The sequence below is a fragment of the Terrapene carolina genome, unplaced genomic scaffold, assembly GCF_002925995.2.
Source record: "Terrapene carolina triunguis isolate 2854851 unplaced genomic scaffold, T_m_triunguis-2.0 Scaffold33715, whole genome shotgun sequence".
Taxonomy (NCBI): Eukaryota; Metazoa; Chordata; order Testudines; family Emydidae; genus Terrapene; species Terrapene triunguis.
Window position 1 is genome coordinate 3,130,019 of NW_020698066.1, and position 14,712 is coordinate 3,144,730.

General features: G+C 41.7%; 1 protein-coding gene across 1 annotated transcript in view; it reads left to right on the forward strand.

Annotated features, from left to right (window-relative positions):
- The window catches only part of LOC113409497 (integrin alpha-9-like), a 296,697-nt gene that overhangs the window by 266,770 nt on the left and 15,215 nt on the right, over positions 1–14,712 (forward strand). Inside the window, exon 27 of the mRNA XM_026663483.1 lies at positions 10,283–10,402. Coding sequence (XP_026519268.1) covers positions 10,283–10,402 — 120 coding nt within the window. The remainder of the gene's footprint in view (positions 1–10,282; positions 10,403–14,712) is intronic.

The window sequence follows — 14,712 nt, forward strand, 5'->3', positions numbered from 1 at the left end:
TTTACATTTATATAACACCTCTCATCTGCAATCCCCTTACCAATTATATACATAATATATACTGAGCGTGGTAGAGGGCTGCAATATGGTCATTAGCAGAAAGATATGGATTTAATGCTGTACAACAGTTATTCTTTTAGACCTGGATTCAACAAGGCAAGTAGTCCCATTGACATATTCAGGCCTTACAGACCAGGATTTTGGACATTTCATTGCACCTGAATTCTTCTAAAACAAAATTCCACTCATCATGCAGAATCTGACCTATTGCAAGCATGTATCTTACACATACCATGTATTTTTCTTACATCTATACCAGTCAGCATGAAAGTGATTTCTTTTGTCCTTGAAGCATAATTGGGTTTTCTGAAAATTGTACACAATTATTATTATTACTTGTATTGGTGTAGCACCAAGGAACCCAGTTGTGGACCCTGCCCCCACTGCGCTAGGTGCTGTACAAACACAGAAGAAGACCGTTCCTGCCCCCAAATGAACTAAACTTAGGAAGTATTTCAGAGAACAGAAATAGACGTTTGGTTAGAAATGGGAAAGAAAAGGAAATATTCTGTTTCTGTAGAGTATCTCAGTACTTATTGCATGGGTTAAATCATGAGGTAATTACTCAATTTTTACCTATCAGTCCTTTTCCAAACAAAACTCCTTGTGGCTCAATGGGAATTTTGTTTGAATAAGGACTTCAAGATTTAGCTGTATAAAAATAGGGCTCATACCGTTGGTTAGTCAGTCGCGTTTCCCCAAACCTCTTTGCCAATGCACCGCCATAACTGGTCTGCAGCACTGCCTATTGGCCTACCTCTAGGTCTCTCTTTAATTCAGTTGGGTGGCACTGAGTGATTCTTGCACTTCTGTGGCTGCATTTAATTGATTAGTGGTGCTGTACTTGAGATGAAATCCTAGCCCCATTGAAACTTATGGGACCAGGATTTCACTCCTATATGTTACAATCTGTAAAGGTTTTGGTGATCCTTCCCAATGACTGGCACTTTGTGAACTGTAGGGGGTTGTTATTATTTAGTGCTCAAAATTTAGACATGATTTAATCACAATGTGAGGTCTTTTTCATTTCATTCTTATCAAATGCTTGGAAAAAATACTGTCCTTTTCCTGTCCCTGGAAGGCCTTGGGTTGCAGTGATTATAGAGTTCATCATACATGCTCTGAAAAGACGTGAATCTTTAAACAAAAGGTTGCTGCTGGTTTCTGAGAAGATGAAACGGAAGGGGAGCATGCTTGGCATATTTTAGTAGTGTAAATCAATTTGTGATTTCAGTCTTTTCTAATGTGAATGCTATTTTCTGTCTTCCTTATGCTATTTCCATATGTCTGTTGGTTTCTCCACTGTAGTATGTTTTGGATAGGGTCGTGTTGAGAGAAAAATTTAAGACATGTGGTTTGGCTCAAGGTATTCATATTTTTTCTTCCCTTCTCCTTCTTCTGGTGGAATGCAGCTGAGAACAATACTTGTTGCAAACCACAGTTATTTAGTTGTAACCAGAAACGGGGTGGGGGGGATATAATTTCTTTGTCCATTCCTCTCACTCCCTTCTTTTAAAAAATCCCTTTCTCTCTCTCTTTCTGTTGTTGTTGACCACTGAATGCTGTACCATATCCATTTGGCCACTGGCTCCATCTGAGCTGCTGTTCATTGACATGCTTTGGCCACGTCTACACTACCCGCCGGATTGGCGGGTAGTAATCGATCTATCGGGGATTGATTTATCGCATCTCGTCTAGACGCAATAAATCGATCCCCGAATCGACGCCCGTACTCCACCTCAGCAGGAGGAGTAAGTGGAGTCGACGGGGGAGTCGCGGCGGTCGACTTGCCGCCGTGAGGACGGCCAGGTAAGTCGAACTAAGATACTTTGACTTCAGCGAATAGCGTAGCTGAAGTTGCGTATCTTAGATCGATCCCCCTGTGACAGTCAGCAGTGACCCCCCCCCCTTAACAATCTAGCAGCCGTTATGGCTACCAACGGCCATTAGGGGTAGCAGGCGCCTCACGTACACAGCTAGCCTGAACTTTTGAACTGTCTTGTCTCCCCTGCCTTGAGGCAGAGGAGACTGGCTCCAAACCGGTTTTCACTGACCAGATAGCAGAAGTACGGGGTCTGGCAACCACCAATCAAGTGTTAACACGGCAAGGGTCTTTGTCTGAGTGTGTATAAAAAGATCTGTGAAATTTGTATAAGACAGAGTTTTTGTACCAAGGTGCAAAGCTCTCCTTTCTTCTGCAGAATAAAGCAACCTTTTCCTTATCCCTGTCTGACTGTTGTTGGCTCTCAGCTAGGCGGACCCGACATTTCGGTAACACCTCCCCTAGTGTAGACCAGCCCTTTGAGTCAGCTGACAGAGTTGGTATCTAGCAGTGAAAGCAGAATTTCCTCAGACACACTATCACGCTAATTTCCCTAAAGCCAATAAGACTTGTTAGCTAAGACTGATTTAGACAGCCCTGCTGACTTGCTGTCCTGATTTCATTGGGTTTTTTTTTTGCAGTTTAGCACCCAGTTTCACAGCTCAAACAATTTTAAACAGGAACACTATGAAACAGGAAGTGAGAGGTTTCCAAATTAGTGTACTAAATACTTATGATAACAAGTCCATTAATGTGGTTTCATTCGTTTCCCAAACTCTCATAGATTCTCTGCAAGAGACGTGCAAAACCCTAAATAAAGGCCAAGAGGCTCCTCTTTGGAAAATATTACTGAATGGATGGGATATCCCTTTTTTTAGAACAGTTGCATTAATTAGTAGATATCAATTTTAAAGGCTGTATCAGCAGTTTTTCTGAGTTTTGTTGGCAGGGCTTTGGAGCGGAGCCCGGAGCTGGAGCGTGGAGCAGCTCTGGAGCAGTGGAGCTGCAGGTTTTTGCCTGGAGCTGAAGCGGAGCCGGAGCACAGCTCCAAAGTCCTGTTTGTTGGCTTCCTCCAATGTGTTCTCGCTCCGATGTGAATGGGTCAAATCCTGCTCACTTTGTTCACGCAAGTAGCCCTGTCCAATCATGTGAATAAGGTGATCAGGATTTGGATTTGGCTTAGTGCCTGCAATGAGAAGACTCACATAATTTCATAGTGGTTGAAACTGATGTTTATAACTAGTAGTTTCACAGAGGTGAGTCTTGCAGTCTTTGAGGCCATATGGTGCATGTAGCTGAGACTCTCTTCTCCTCTGGAAGTGTCTCACAGAACAATAATTTTAGTCCTGTAAAAGACTGTAGTGATTGACTTGTTAGATCTAGTGACAGCCTCATGCAACTGCTTCTGTACAGGAGAAGGAATTCCATTATCTTTACTGTAATCCTGTTCACTTATGCTAAGTATCCCATAACACCTGGCATTTGTTGAAGTCAGCTTTGGTTTAAGTAGATTAGGAAACTGTCAGGATTAAGACATAAAAATATTCTAGTCTGATGCAAACCAAAGAAGTGTCTTCATGCTCTTGGGACCTGGAGTGGGTGTGTTATGAACAAAGATATAGGGGGCACACCGTGAAAAACCAGATAGTTGATTAATTAAATCTAGATTCAGATGTCATACACTTTAACTTTTACTTATAAACGGGAAAGGGATAAAAAGATGGATTTAGGGGAGTAACTTTGGGAGCACACCTGTGCATGAGATGGCTTCCCAGAGGCTGGTGTAATATTGAACCGTTTTCCAGCACGATATTATTATTGGCTTAGAGCAATAAACCTGACTGATATTGGTTATTTGGTTGCTTCACTATATTTCGTAATGAACCGAAGCGTGGTCAAGCAGTTGAAATATAAAATTTATCAGTAAAGCAAGAAGAAACGCTGCTCAGAATCTGGATGGAGGGAAGGATAGGCTGAATTTCATCTCACTCAGACCAATCGAATAATTGTCAGCCCCTCTCAGGAGAAAGTGAGAGCCCACCTAGCTGGGTGGATGAAGGAGAACTCAAACTGACATGCCTGAAGCTTCTGCAGCAAAGCACCCCAAAAAGTAGGGTTTGTCTTGAGAAAGAAATTGGCAAATCCCATGGAGGTGAACAGGTAGTGAAATATCTCACCCCAAGCACTGCCCATAAGTGTCTCATGTACATTCAAGCTTTCATATGGGTATCTCAGTGTCTGATACTTAAACCTCCTGTGTGTATGACATCTCTCCTGGAACTCCCCTAAAATGGTACTCGAAAAAACAAGTTATTCAATTTGTTAGTACTGTTATTTTAAATAAGTATGCAGTGGTTCAAAACATTACCTCTCACAGGTGTTTACTGAAGAATACAATATTATTTTTAATAATGTGTGTATCCCCAAATGTAGAACAGTGTATGGTACCCAGAATGTATTGTGCTTCTCTGTTAGGAATATGGGTAAAAAGGAATGCAGTCGAGGCAGGACTACTGAAAATTTGACAATTATGCATTTGAAATCAATTTTCATTGGATTATCTTCCTCATTCTTCTATGTCCTGATTCAATAGTCCATCCCTATTCAGCAAAGAATTTAAGTACAAGCTTAATTTCAAGCACATGCTTAAGTACCATTAAAACCTATAGGACGTAAGAACATGTTAAAATACTTTGCTGAATTGCGGTGGTAAAGAATAAGCTTTTTAAGAGCAACTGATTTCTGTAGTCCCCTTTTTGTTCACAAAGATGGTCAGAAACATAAAACACTAATTTGGTAAAGCAAAATGTTGAGCTGATAAAAATGTCCTTGGTCAGAAGAGTTCAAAATTTCAGAGAGCAATGAAATTGTGCAATTCCGCATTACTGTAAAGGATGAAGATGAAATTGCTCTTAAGGAACAAGAGCACTTTCTGCATGGCATCCGTGCACACTGGGTTCAACATACAGTATGGACAATGAAAAAGGGCATTTCAGCTTAGAAGTTTCCCCCCTCTCATCATTTAAAGTGCCACTTTGAGAATCCATAAGCATAGTGTGAAATTTAAAAGAGAAATATAAAGATCGAAATCCTGATATTCTAGAGAGAACCTAGTTTTTCACTGCATTTCCTTGGCATTTGTTCAGAGCTCAAAAGTAAACCTTTAATTTACTCCATATTTTATGACGGTTTCATGTTCTTTTCAGATCAAGTCTGCCCCCACCTCCAACACACCCTTGTCTCCTGTACAAATAATGTATGCTTCAAGACTGTGTGGGAAGTTTGTCAGATTTGAGACAGCATTACATTACTCTTCATGATAGCTGTCCTAAAGAAATTGTGCTATCAAGCTGGACAGGAATGGGAAGTCCAAGATTTGTTCTCTGACAGAGTTTTCAGTTGTAAGCGTTTCAAACCAGGGAGGCAGGTTGGCACAGTAAAGTCATTGCCTGCCTCCAAACTCTCTATAGAGATGAATTGCTTCTTTTTCTCCCAGCTTCCCACAGTTCAGTTTTATGTCCTCTTGCTGATAAGGATTCTGACGTATGATGTATTGATGATTTGTTTTTGTTTTTTCTTCACTAGAACTCTCATGGCCATGAATACGATAATTGTAGGCTTGATCATTGTTGTGCCTATAGATTGGTTGTGGTTAGTATTTGAGGGCTTGAGAGGGATAAGTAAATTAAGATATACAACTTCCTCACTCCTCTCCAAACCACAAAACCATAAAGAAGATAGTCATAAGTTTTTATTTTTAGTATTTACAGTTGATTTAGTGCCAGAAGACACCAGATAATGAATAGAACAGTTCTTATCCCCCCACCCACTGAGCAAGCGTAGTTTGAGCTGTGACTGTGAAGGCTTCTCCCAATTATCCCAGCCTCAAACCTGAACTAAAGAGTTTTATCTCCAGAGAGGTGATCATATAGTCCATTCTCCATCTCCATTAAGTCCTTGGTCTCTATCCGTTGACAAAAGGCCTATTCTGACAGTGATTTTTGGGACATGGACATTTGTACACTATGAAGGGGCTAGAGAACACCACCTAATTTTGCAGACAGCCATCACTGAAAAGTCAGCATTTGCCAAAGTTCCTGCCCAACAGCATATGAGATAGTAAAGTTTTTTTCCCTATAGTTACAATGGGAAATAACTGTGGTATCGGTCTTTTGAGCAACAGTCAGCTGGTTTATATTGCTAGAGGACAGAAGCACATTGTAGCCACCACTAGAAACCAGCTGCCTCCGACACATTGTATCATCTTTCCAAACTGGCACAATGATACAAGGAAGATTAAAAATAAAATGTTTGGTTTCTCAAGGTGGCATTTTCCTAACACATACAACCCAAACTCGACAGGAAACTCTCCATCCATCCAGACATCTCAAAGTACTTTACACACACTTTGTGCTAATGTTTAACACTAAAGCTTATCTACCTCTGAGGTGAAAGGTAATTACCACAGAGCACGGACATCTCATTATTATTATAATTTATTATTTGTGTTACCATAGCACATAGGAGCCCCAGCCACGGACCAGGACTCCATTGTGCTAGTTGCTGTACAAAAACAGAACAAAAAAGACAGTCCCTGCCCCAAATAGCTTACAATCAAAGTATGAGACAAGAGAAAACAGATTGACGTAGACAGAGTACAAGGAAATAACACAAGACAGCTACAGAGTGTCAGACAGATGAAGGCTGAACAATGCGATCGTGGCAAATGTCATGTTAGTACCATGATGTTTGCTGGGAGACGGGGAGGGTATTACTTAGGAGGTGATCAGCTTAGAACATCTTTAAATCTTTTCCAGTAGTTCTGTGCTTAGCAAAAAGAAGTGCTTGGGGTAATTCATCCTTTAGGGGTTATTCTGAGAATTCAAACTCATAACCACACACGATCAGATCCAGGTTCTACATTTGAAACTTTAAACTTCGGACCAGCTATTCTGATGCTCTTCCCAAAGGAGGGAGGAACAGTGTATGATACCTGCTGGTTCACATTGGTTTATTTTCCTTTAAAGGAAACATTTTATTGAATTTGTATTAATTTTTTTGCTAAAGTAAAATATTCTACCATATCCTCTGTAAGCCTAAAGAAGTTAACAGTTCACTAAAATTTCTGCAATATATGAAAGAAACCACAAAGAATTGTAAATGTAACCACTGCTTCTCTCTAAGATGACTGGCATTAGAGCAGGGGCGGCCAAACTTTTTGGCCTGAGGGCCACATCGGGTTTCCAAAATTGTAGGGCTGGCCAGTTAAGGGAGGCTGTGCCTCCCCAAACAGCCAGGCGTGGCCTGGCCCCCACCCCCATCCAACCCCCCCCTGCTTCTCAGCCCCTGACGCCCCCAGGGACTCCTGCCCCATCCAACCCCCCCTGCCCCTGACGTCCCCCTGGGACTCCCACTCCTGACTGCCCCCCCACCCCTGACTGCCCCATCCAACCCCTTCTCTCATTCCTGACTCTTCCCTCCCCCCCCGGGAACCCTGCCCCATCCAAAGACCCCTTCTCCCTGTCCCCGACTGCCCCCGGAACCCCTTCCCCTGACTGCCCCCCACTGCCCCATCCAACCCCCCTCTCCTTCCTGACTGCCCCCATTCAACCCCCCTGTTCCCCGCCCTCTGACTGCCCCGACCCCTAACCTTAACTCTATCCACACTCCCGCCCCCTGACCACCACCCCGAACTCCCCTGCCCTCTATCCAACCCCCCCTGCTCTCTGCCCCCTTACCACGCTGCCTGGAGCATCGGTGGCTGGCGGCGCTAGAGCCGCACCGTCCAGAGCACCAGGACAGGCAGCCTCGCCACCCGGCTGGAGCCAGCCACGCCACCGTGCAGCACAGAGCACTGGGTCAGGCTATGGCTCTGCAGCTGCGCTGCCGCCCAGACCATCGTGCCGGCAGGGCAGTGAGCTGAGGCTGCGGGGGTGGGGGAGACAGCAGGGGAGGGGCTGGGGGCTAGCCTCCCGAGGCAGGAGCTCAGGGGCTGGGCAGGAGGGTCCCTTGGGCCATAGTTTGCCCACCTCTGCATTAGAGGAACCTCTCACTTCAAGATGATATTAGTAGCTTGGAGTTTTTTAAATACAAAGTGGCATTTATGTGTTGTTGATTTTATTCTGTTGCTCATTTGGTTGTTTCCTTTTTAATCCATGAAAAATAAGGAATCTCAGATTTAGAGAGAATCAGTTAGTCAAACCTACTTCCCCCACATTCTCACAGAGCAAACTGTATTTAAAATAACAGGTCTGCGTTTTGCTTGCCTTGTGTATGCAGTAGAGAGATGTATGGTTTCATGGATCTAAATTCCAAACTGTACTTGAATTCTCTTCCCAGTGCAATTGCCTGCTGAAGAAAGGTGTAGCCTTGAACTGCTGTTTGAACAGTGCAGAGAGGGAGGGAAATGGGCCTTGCTGATGGTTACAGAACTCTGTGTGGGTTCTGGTGCAATTGGCTGTGGGAAAATATTTTGAAAATGGCAGCCACCGATTAATATGTTTCAGCTTCCCTTACACATTTGCTGCTGTTCATGCTACATTCAGATCAAACATCTGGCGCAGGGGTCGGCAACCTTTCAGAAGTGGTGTGCCGAGTCTTCATTTATTCACTCTAATTTAAGGTTTCGCGTGCCAGTGATACATTTTAACGTTTTTAGAAGGTCTCTTTCTATAAGTCTATAATATGTAACTAAACTATTGTTGTATGTAAAGTAAATAAAGTTTTTTAAATGTTTAAGAAGCTTCATTTAAAATTAAATTAAAATGCAGAGCCCCCCGGACTGGTGGCCAGGACCTGGGCAGTGTGAGTGCCACTGAAAATCAGCTCGTGTGCCGCCTTCGGCACGCGTGCCATAGGTTGCCTACCCCTGATCTGGTGGATAGATAGAATTACCAACTGGTACAAAAACTGTTTGCATGAAATGTGTGTAAGTTTTGCTGTATTCTTCTCATTCTTCCACAAATGGTATGGTCCAGTCTCATTAATATCAGCCTGTGGAATGCTGGAGTGCTGAAATGAGGAGTTATTTAGCAGGGCACTATCAAAGGTGGAAGGCCCCAAATTTTAGCTTTCTTTTACTTGTGTATCTAATTTCTACAGATAATTTCTTTAGCCATGTATGTACATTTGTATGATATCACCCCCCCGCCCCCCCACACACACATGTACCATTGCTGGGTCATAAATGGTGCTGTTTCAATGACAAGCAGCAGACAGACGGGAGGGAAAGGAGGAGTTGGAAAAGCACCACTTTGCCCAACCCATGAATATTTCACAGGTGGATGCATGTCATTTATATTCTCTTCCCACAGAAATATCTTAAAGTTGCGATGGTTATTAATTCTAACCCCCTGTTTTCAGTCACTTATAATTTCCAAAAATTTCCTTTCTGGCTAAAATGTTCCAGTCAACAATTCCTAACCAAATGTGAATTTTTGAAAAAGTTTGCGCAAAAATGGGTAAGCCTGGGTTGGAGGAGGAACATTCTCTTTCCCCGTTTTAAAAAAACAGTCTTAGCTGTTTGAGGTTGAGGTTAATGTGATGAAATAGCCTCCCTTGAAGAGAACCACTTCTGAGTTTTCCAGTGAAAATTGGTTTTGAGTTGACTGAATTATAAGCTTTTGAAATTCACACACAGTGTAAGAGCAATACGTTTTGCTCACCTAAATGCACAGCTAAGCAAGGCCATACATGGGACATGTGCATGGTTGACATTGCAACACAGAGAAGTATATGTGGAGAAAAGTGCACAGTGAATGAAGTCAGGGATCCTCAGGAGTCCTTTCCTCATTCACTGTGCACCTGTTAAAGTGCACAGGGAATAGGTCTGGAATGAGGAGGACCCCACTGAAACCCTAGCTTCACTCGAACTGCATATCTCGTGAAGTGGGGCAGTGAATGAAGCAAGGAGGAACGTTCTGCTTCCAGTGAAAACAGTTTATTCATTCAGCATATGTGGTTTTCCATATGAAGTGTCTGGGAGTTTGGCACCACTGAAAAATTGATGAATGAAGTGCAAAATGTTTTCACTGTCATGGGAATTTGTACCAACAGGAGGATAAAGTGTTCTTTGCAAACCTCTGTTCACTTTTGAAGGCAGGTACTGGAGCAAGATCAGTATCTGGGGGTAAATGACAAAGCAGGTATTTGTTGAATGATATTTACTGAGATTCAAGTCCAATTTTTAAGGAAATCTTTGCGAAAAATAGTCTGAAAGCACAAAATTGAGGACACATTCCATGCTTCTCATTTTAAACAGTTATGTACATTTCATCTCAACATTTGTTTACATTAGAAATATGATCAGTGAAACTAAACTGCTGTGTATTTAATAAGATGAGTATCAGGGAAAACTATGCAGCTTCCAGTTGTAAACCATCTTTTCTAATTGCTTTGTAGGTGGTCTTTGAGGCCTTGCACAAGATAGAGACTCGTGGTTATGTTGTGGGATGGATCATTGCTATTAGTTTGCTGGTGGGAATTCTCATCTTCCTGTTTTTGGCTGTGCTGTTATGGAAGGTAAGACATCAGTCAGACGCAACCCAAACCCAAGGTTAGCCCCTGACCTTGGCATAAATTGTACATCTGTCTTCCTGCATCCTGATTATCTGTTCATTTAGTATCCATTTACTTTAATAACTAAACAGCCATCTACACCTAAAAAGCCATTAAACATCAAAAGAGTTTTCATCAGGGGAGATGAAATAGAAAATTGGCATCTTCACTGAAGGACATTAAATATTGAAAGCTGTAATAGTGATTCCTGACGGAAGAGAGTCCTTCCTTATACTCATCACTAGCTCGCATTTAAATTTGAGGTACTTTCCCCTGATTTTTACAAAAGCACGGTGCTCACTGATTTCAATGGGAGCTGCAGGGTGCTCCCCTAAAAATCAGGCTAATTTTGCTTATTGAGGCAACGGATTCAGTATGTACCTAACAGAAACCAGTAGGTGCTTATTCTTTTGGGGGAGGCAAAGGCAAGGAAAGAAGAGAGGATGAGGGCCAACCAAGCTTGAATTCTTAAGGACCTTCCCACCAATATGTTTTTCGAGGTCGCAAGAACAAAATTACTTGATGTCCCAAAGCAAAATCCAGCGGTGGTAGTTAAAGGTCAGCATTTACCCTCCTTAAAATAGGAAACACCTGTTGTGTCTCAGACATTATAATGTAGTAAGGGTGGTCAAGATGTTGACATTTGAAGGATGGCCGCTCTACGTGATACATCCGAAGCATGAGGAACTTGAACCTTTTATTCTGATTTCCTCTTAAAATCCAGAAATGTAAAGGCCACTGCCAAGGCTATCAGTGGGTGGGGAACACACACAGGAACAGGCCCAACATTATTTTACTGGCGGTGGGAGAGCTCCAGTCACCTGATTCACACTGTTTAACAGTGTGTGTGTGCTACAGACGCATTCTACCAGCTATAGCAGGGTTCTGGGGCTACAGCTGTATAGTGGTCTAAAAGGACACATCACTGTGTGTTGCTAGGCCCAAAATGTGACTTGCAATTCCATGTTAAAAATGGCCACACAAGGATTATCTTGTGGCTATTTTTTTAGTTTGAAAAGCAATGATTGGCTGTAATCTGAAATCTTTCTTTATGCCCAATTTGGGGTACATCTGAAGTATTTTTGCCCGCCTTGGCACAGAATGTTTAAAAATCTCTATGATTGAGATGGCAGAATAATCATCAAAATATAGAGGTATCTGGTAGGAAAGGTCTATGGCTTGATTCTGGTGATACATAACTTTGAAATAAGAACCATTGCTGCATATAGTTATATCTATAAGACTGGTTTCATGTAGTTAGAGACCCGAAAGTGAAGGTATCTTCATTACTAGGGATAACAACTTTCACAATGTTTCTTCAGCACTCTCCGGTGCCATTTTTTACCTTAGAGTACCTACCAATTAGCACTCCCTTGCTTAAAATTGAGAATCAAGCTCTCTGAACCTTGTAAAAAAATGAGTTTTGTTAGCCAACCAAATGCATGCACAGAAGTTGCCATTTTGTCATTTGATGCTTTGAGGAACAATGTCCCAAATGACAGCAGCAGGTCATAATAATAATACCTAGCCCTTTTCATCCAGAGATATCAAAGCACTTTATCAAAGAGGTCTGTATTTTATAGAAGGGGAAACTAATGCACAGAAAGATGAAGTTGCCTGCCAAAGGTCAAACAGCAGACCATGGGCAGAGCCAGGACTAGAACCCAGGTGTCTAGAGTCCCAGTTTAATAGTTGGTCCACTAGGGAATATGGATTATTAAAGCTACAGATAATTTGGGGTTTTGTTGTAGAAAAATGTGACTAAAAAAACATTGATGCAGTCTGTAGCTGGCTTTTAATTCTGCTTTGAAACAATAATCCAGTATTAAATATTTTAATATTCATAGCAAGTAGAGAGTGAAAAGTGACTGGCAATATTAAAGTGCTGTGAGATAAAACTGACATGGGAAAATTGCATTCCTTTGAAGGGAATCTTAATTGCCTGATTGTAAAGATTTATTAGCTAAAATTGGCTTGGCACATCCTAAAGTAATTCCTGAATTTTACACATTAAAAATCCAAATAGATTTATATCAAGTTTTTTTTTTTTTAAAGCTTGGAGTGAAGTAATAGTTATAACAATATGTTTTGGCCCAAATGTGAGTCAAAGATTTGGGTGCTTTAAAAGTCAGTGTCATTGTTTGGACTGTTATGACTGCCTATTTCACTCAGAATAAAAACTATTTTTACAATTGTGCAAGAGCATTAAGATGTTTTTACAGACATAATAAACTTTATAGCATGAGATCAGCCAGTCTGGATTTGCTTCTCTGATCATTGTTTTAGTATTTGGTTTATACTCCGTGGGTCAAATTCACCTCTGGCCTAAGTGAGTACAACTCCATGGAAGTTCTTAGAGTGGTGCCTGCTTACATTGTGATGAATATGTCCCTGAACATGGCTGCTGCTCTAATGATTTAGGCCAGTGGCTCTCAACCTTTCCAGACTACTGTACCCCTTTCAGGAGTCTGATTTGTCTTCTGTACTGCCAAGTTACACCTCAGAAAAACTACTTGCTTACAAAATCAGATATAAAAATACAAAAGTGTCACAGCACACTATTGCTGACAAATGGCTTACTTTCTCATTTTTACCATCTAATTATAAAATAAATCAATTGGAATATAAATATTATACTTACATTTCAGCGTATAGTATATAGAGCTGTATAAACAAATCATTGTCTGTGTGAAATCTTAGTTTGTACTGACTTTGCTAGTGCTTTTTATGTAACCTATTGTAATCTAAGCAAATATTTAGATGAGTTGGTGCACTCCCTGGAAGACCTCTACGTACCCCCGGGGATAGGTGTACCCATGGTTGAGAAGTACTGATTTAGGGCACTGATCTCATTCTGTTCAGGATTAGGCCAGATCCTCCTCCCTTTACTCATGAGAGTACAGTAGTTCAAGGGGGCTTCTTGTGTAAGGCAGATGAGCAGGACGTGCCCCTTTGTTTGTAAAGATTTAGTTAAATAGCTATCTAAGCCCTACTCTGACTCCCTCTTCCAAGTTTGGTATGCCCCTGTTCACCCATGCTGGAACTCTCTGCCCTATTTACCACGTCGTCTCCTGCTTCCAGCAGGTCTACTTCATAGTGCCACTTCTTATCCCCTGCTACCTCCATATATACACATTGAGTTCTTTCCTTGGCCACATCCAGCCTGATGATCTTTGTTATGCAGGGCCACCTGGGAGCTAGTGTCATATTATTGCTCATAACATCACATTGTGCTTCTCAATTGCAGAGAAAGGGCAGCAATTCCACTCCCATGACACCTGCTGAGAGGCTGCCAGCTGCTTGGGGCTGGGAGGGAGGGGAGGAATGAGTTTCTGCTACAGTACTGGCATACTATCAGTTGCACTGCTGTGCTAGTACGGCGTTGCTGATTCAGCAGCAGGGCAGGGAGGTAGACACACACCGAAACTGGATTTTTTTGGGGTGCTACCTACCTGGATTATGCCATCATTGAGAAATAATAGATTGAAAGAGTCAAGTTGGTCCATATTCTGTACCTCTGTATAGTGTCCTTTAATAATCATAATCATAATCAAATTTATAATAATGTTTTAAAATGCTGTGGATTGAGGGATTTAGATGATTCATTGTTGATCTGATAAAAGTTAAAAGCAAACAAAGCCCCAAGCAACATAAAATCAAAGGGCTTTATGCTCAGCTGAGGATATAAGAGAAGTTTCATAGACTGGAGCTGTGTTGATTTACACAAGGAGTGATTTGTAAAATACAGGTGTAAAATTAATCATGATTACACTATTTAGTTTCTCAGGAATGCATTTTACATGTAAACAGTTTTCTGTCTAATATGAGCCAGGGTGTTTCTAAAGTGAGCCTATCACCATGGTATTCATGTGCCAATTTATATATAAATACGGTTACTGTTACTCTTTTATAGTCTGTGTATTCTTGATACATTGGAATGGGCTCTAAACATTCTGAATGTTCCTTTTACAGTAATACACTCCTCTTTCTAGAACTTGGATCTTTGACAGGATTGCAAAGAAAAGCCTTTTAGCAGAATAGTATCTCTGATCAGGCAGGGAAGTCCTAGTTTTCTATCTGTACTAGGGTCAATTTCCCCTCTTTGTCATCAGATGAGTGTTTGAGAACCCTCCTTTGACTTCTAGGAGGGTATAGTGGTTTTCATCCAGGAGAGGATATCATCTTAGGTTTTCTTCTAAGAGGGTATCATCTTAGGCTGCTGAGCTGATCATTGTATCAATAAATCCTGCCTTTGAACTGCCTCAGTGACAGAG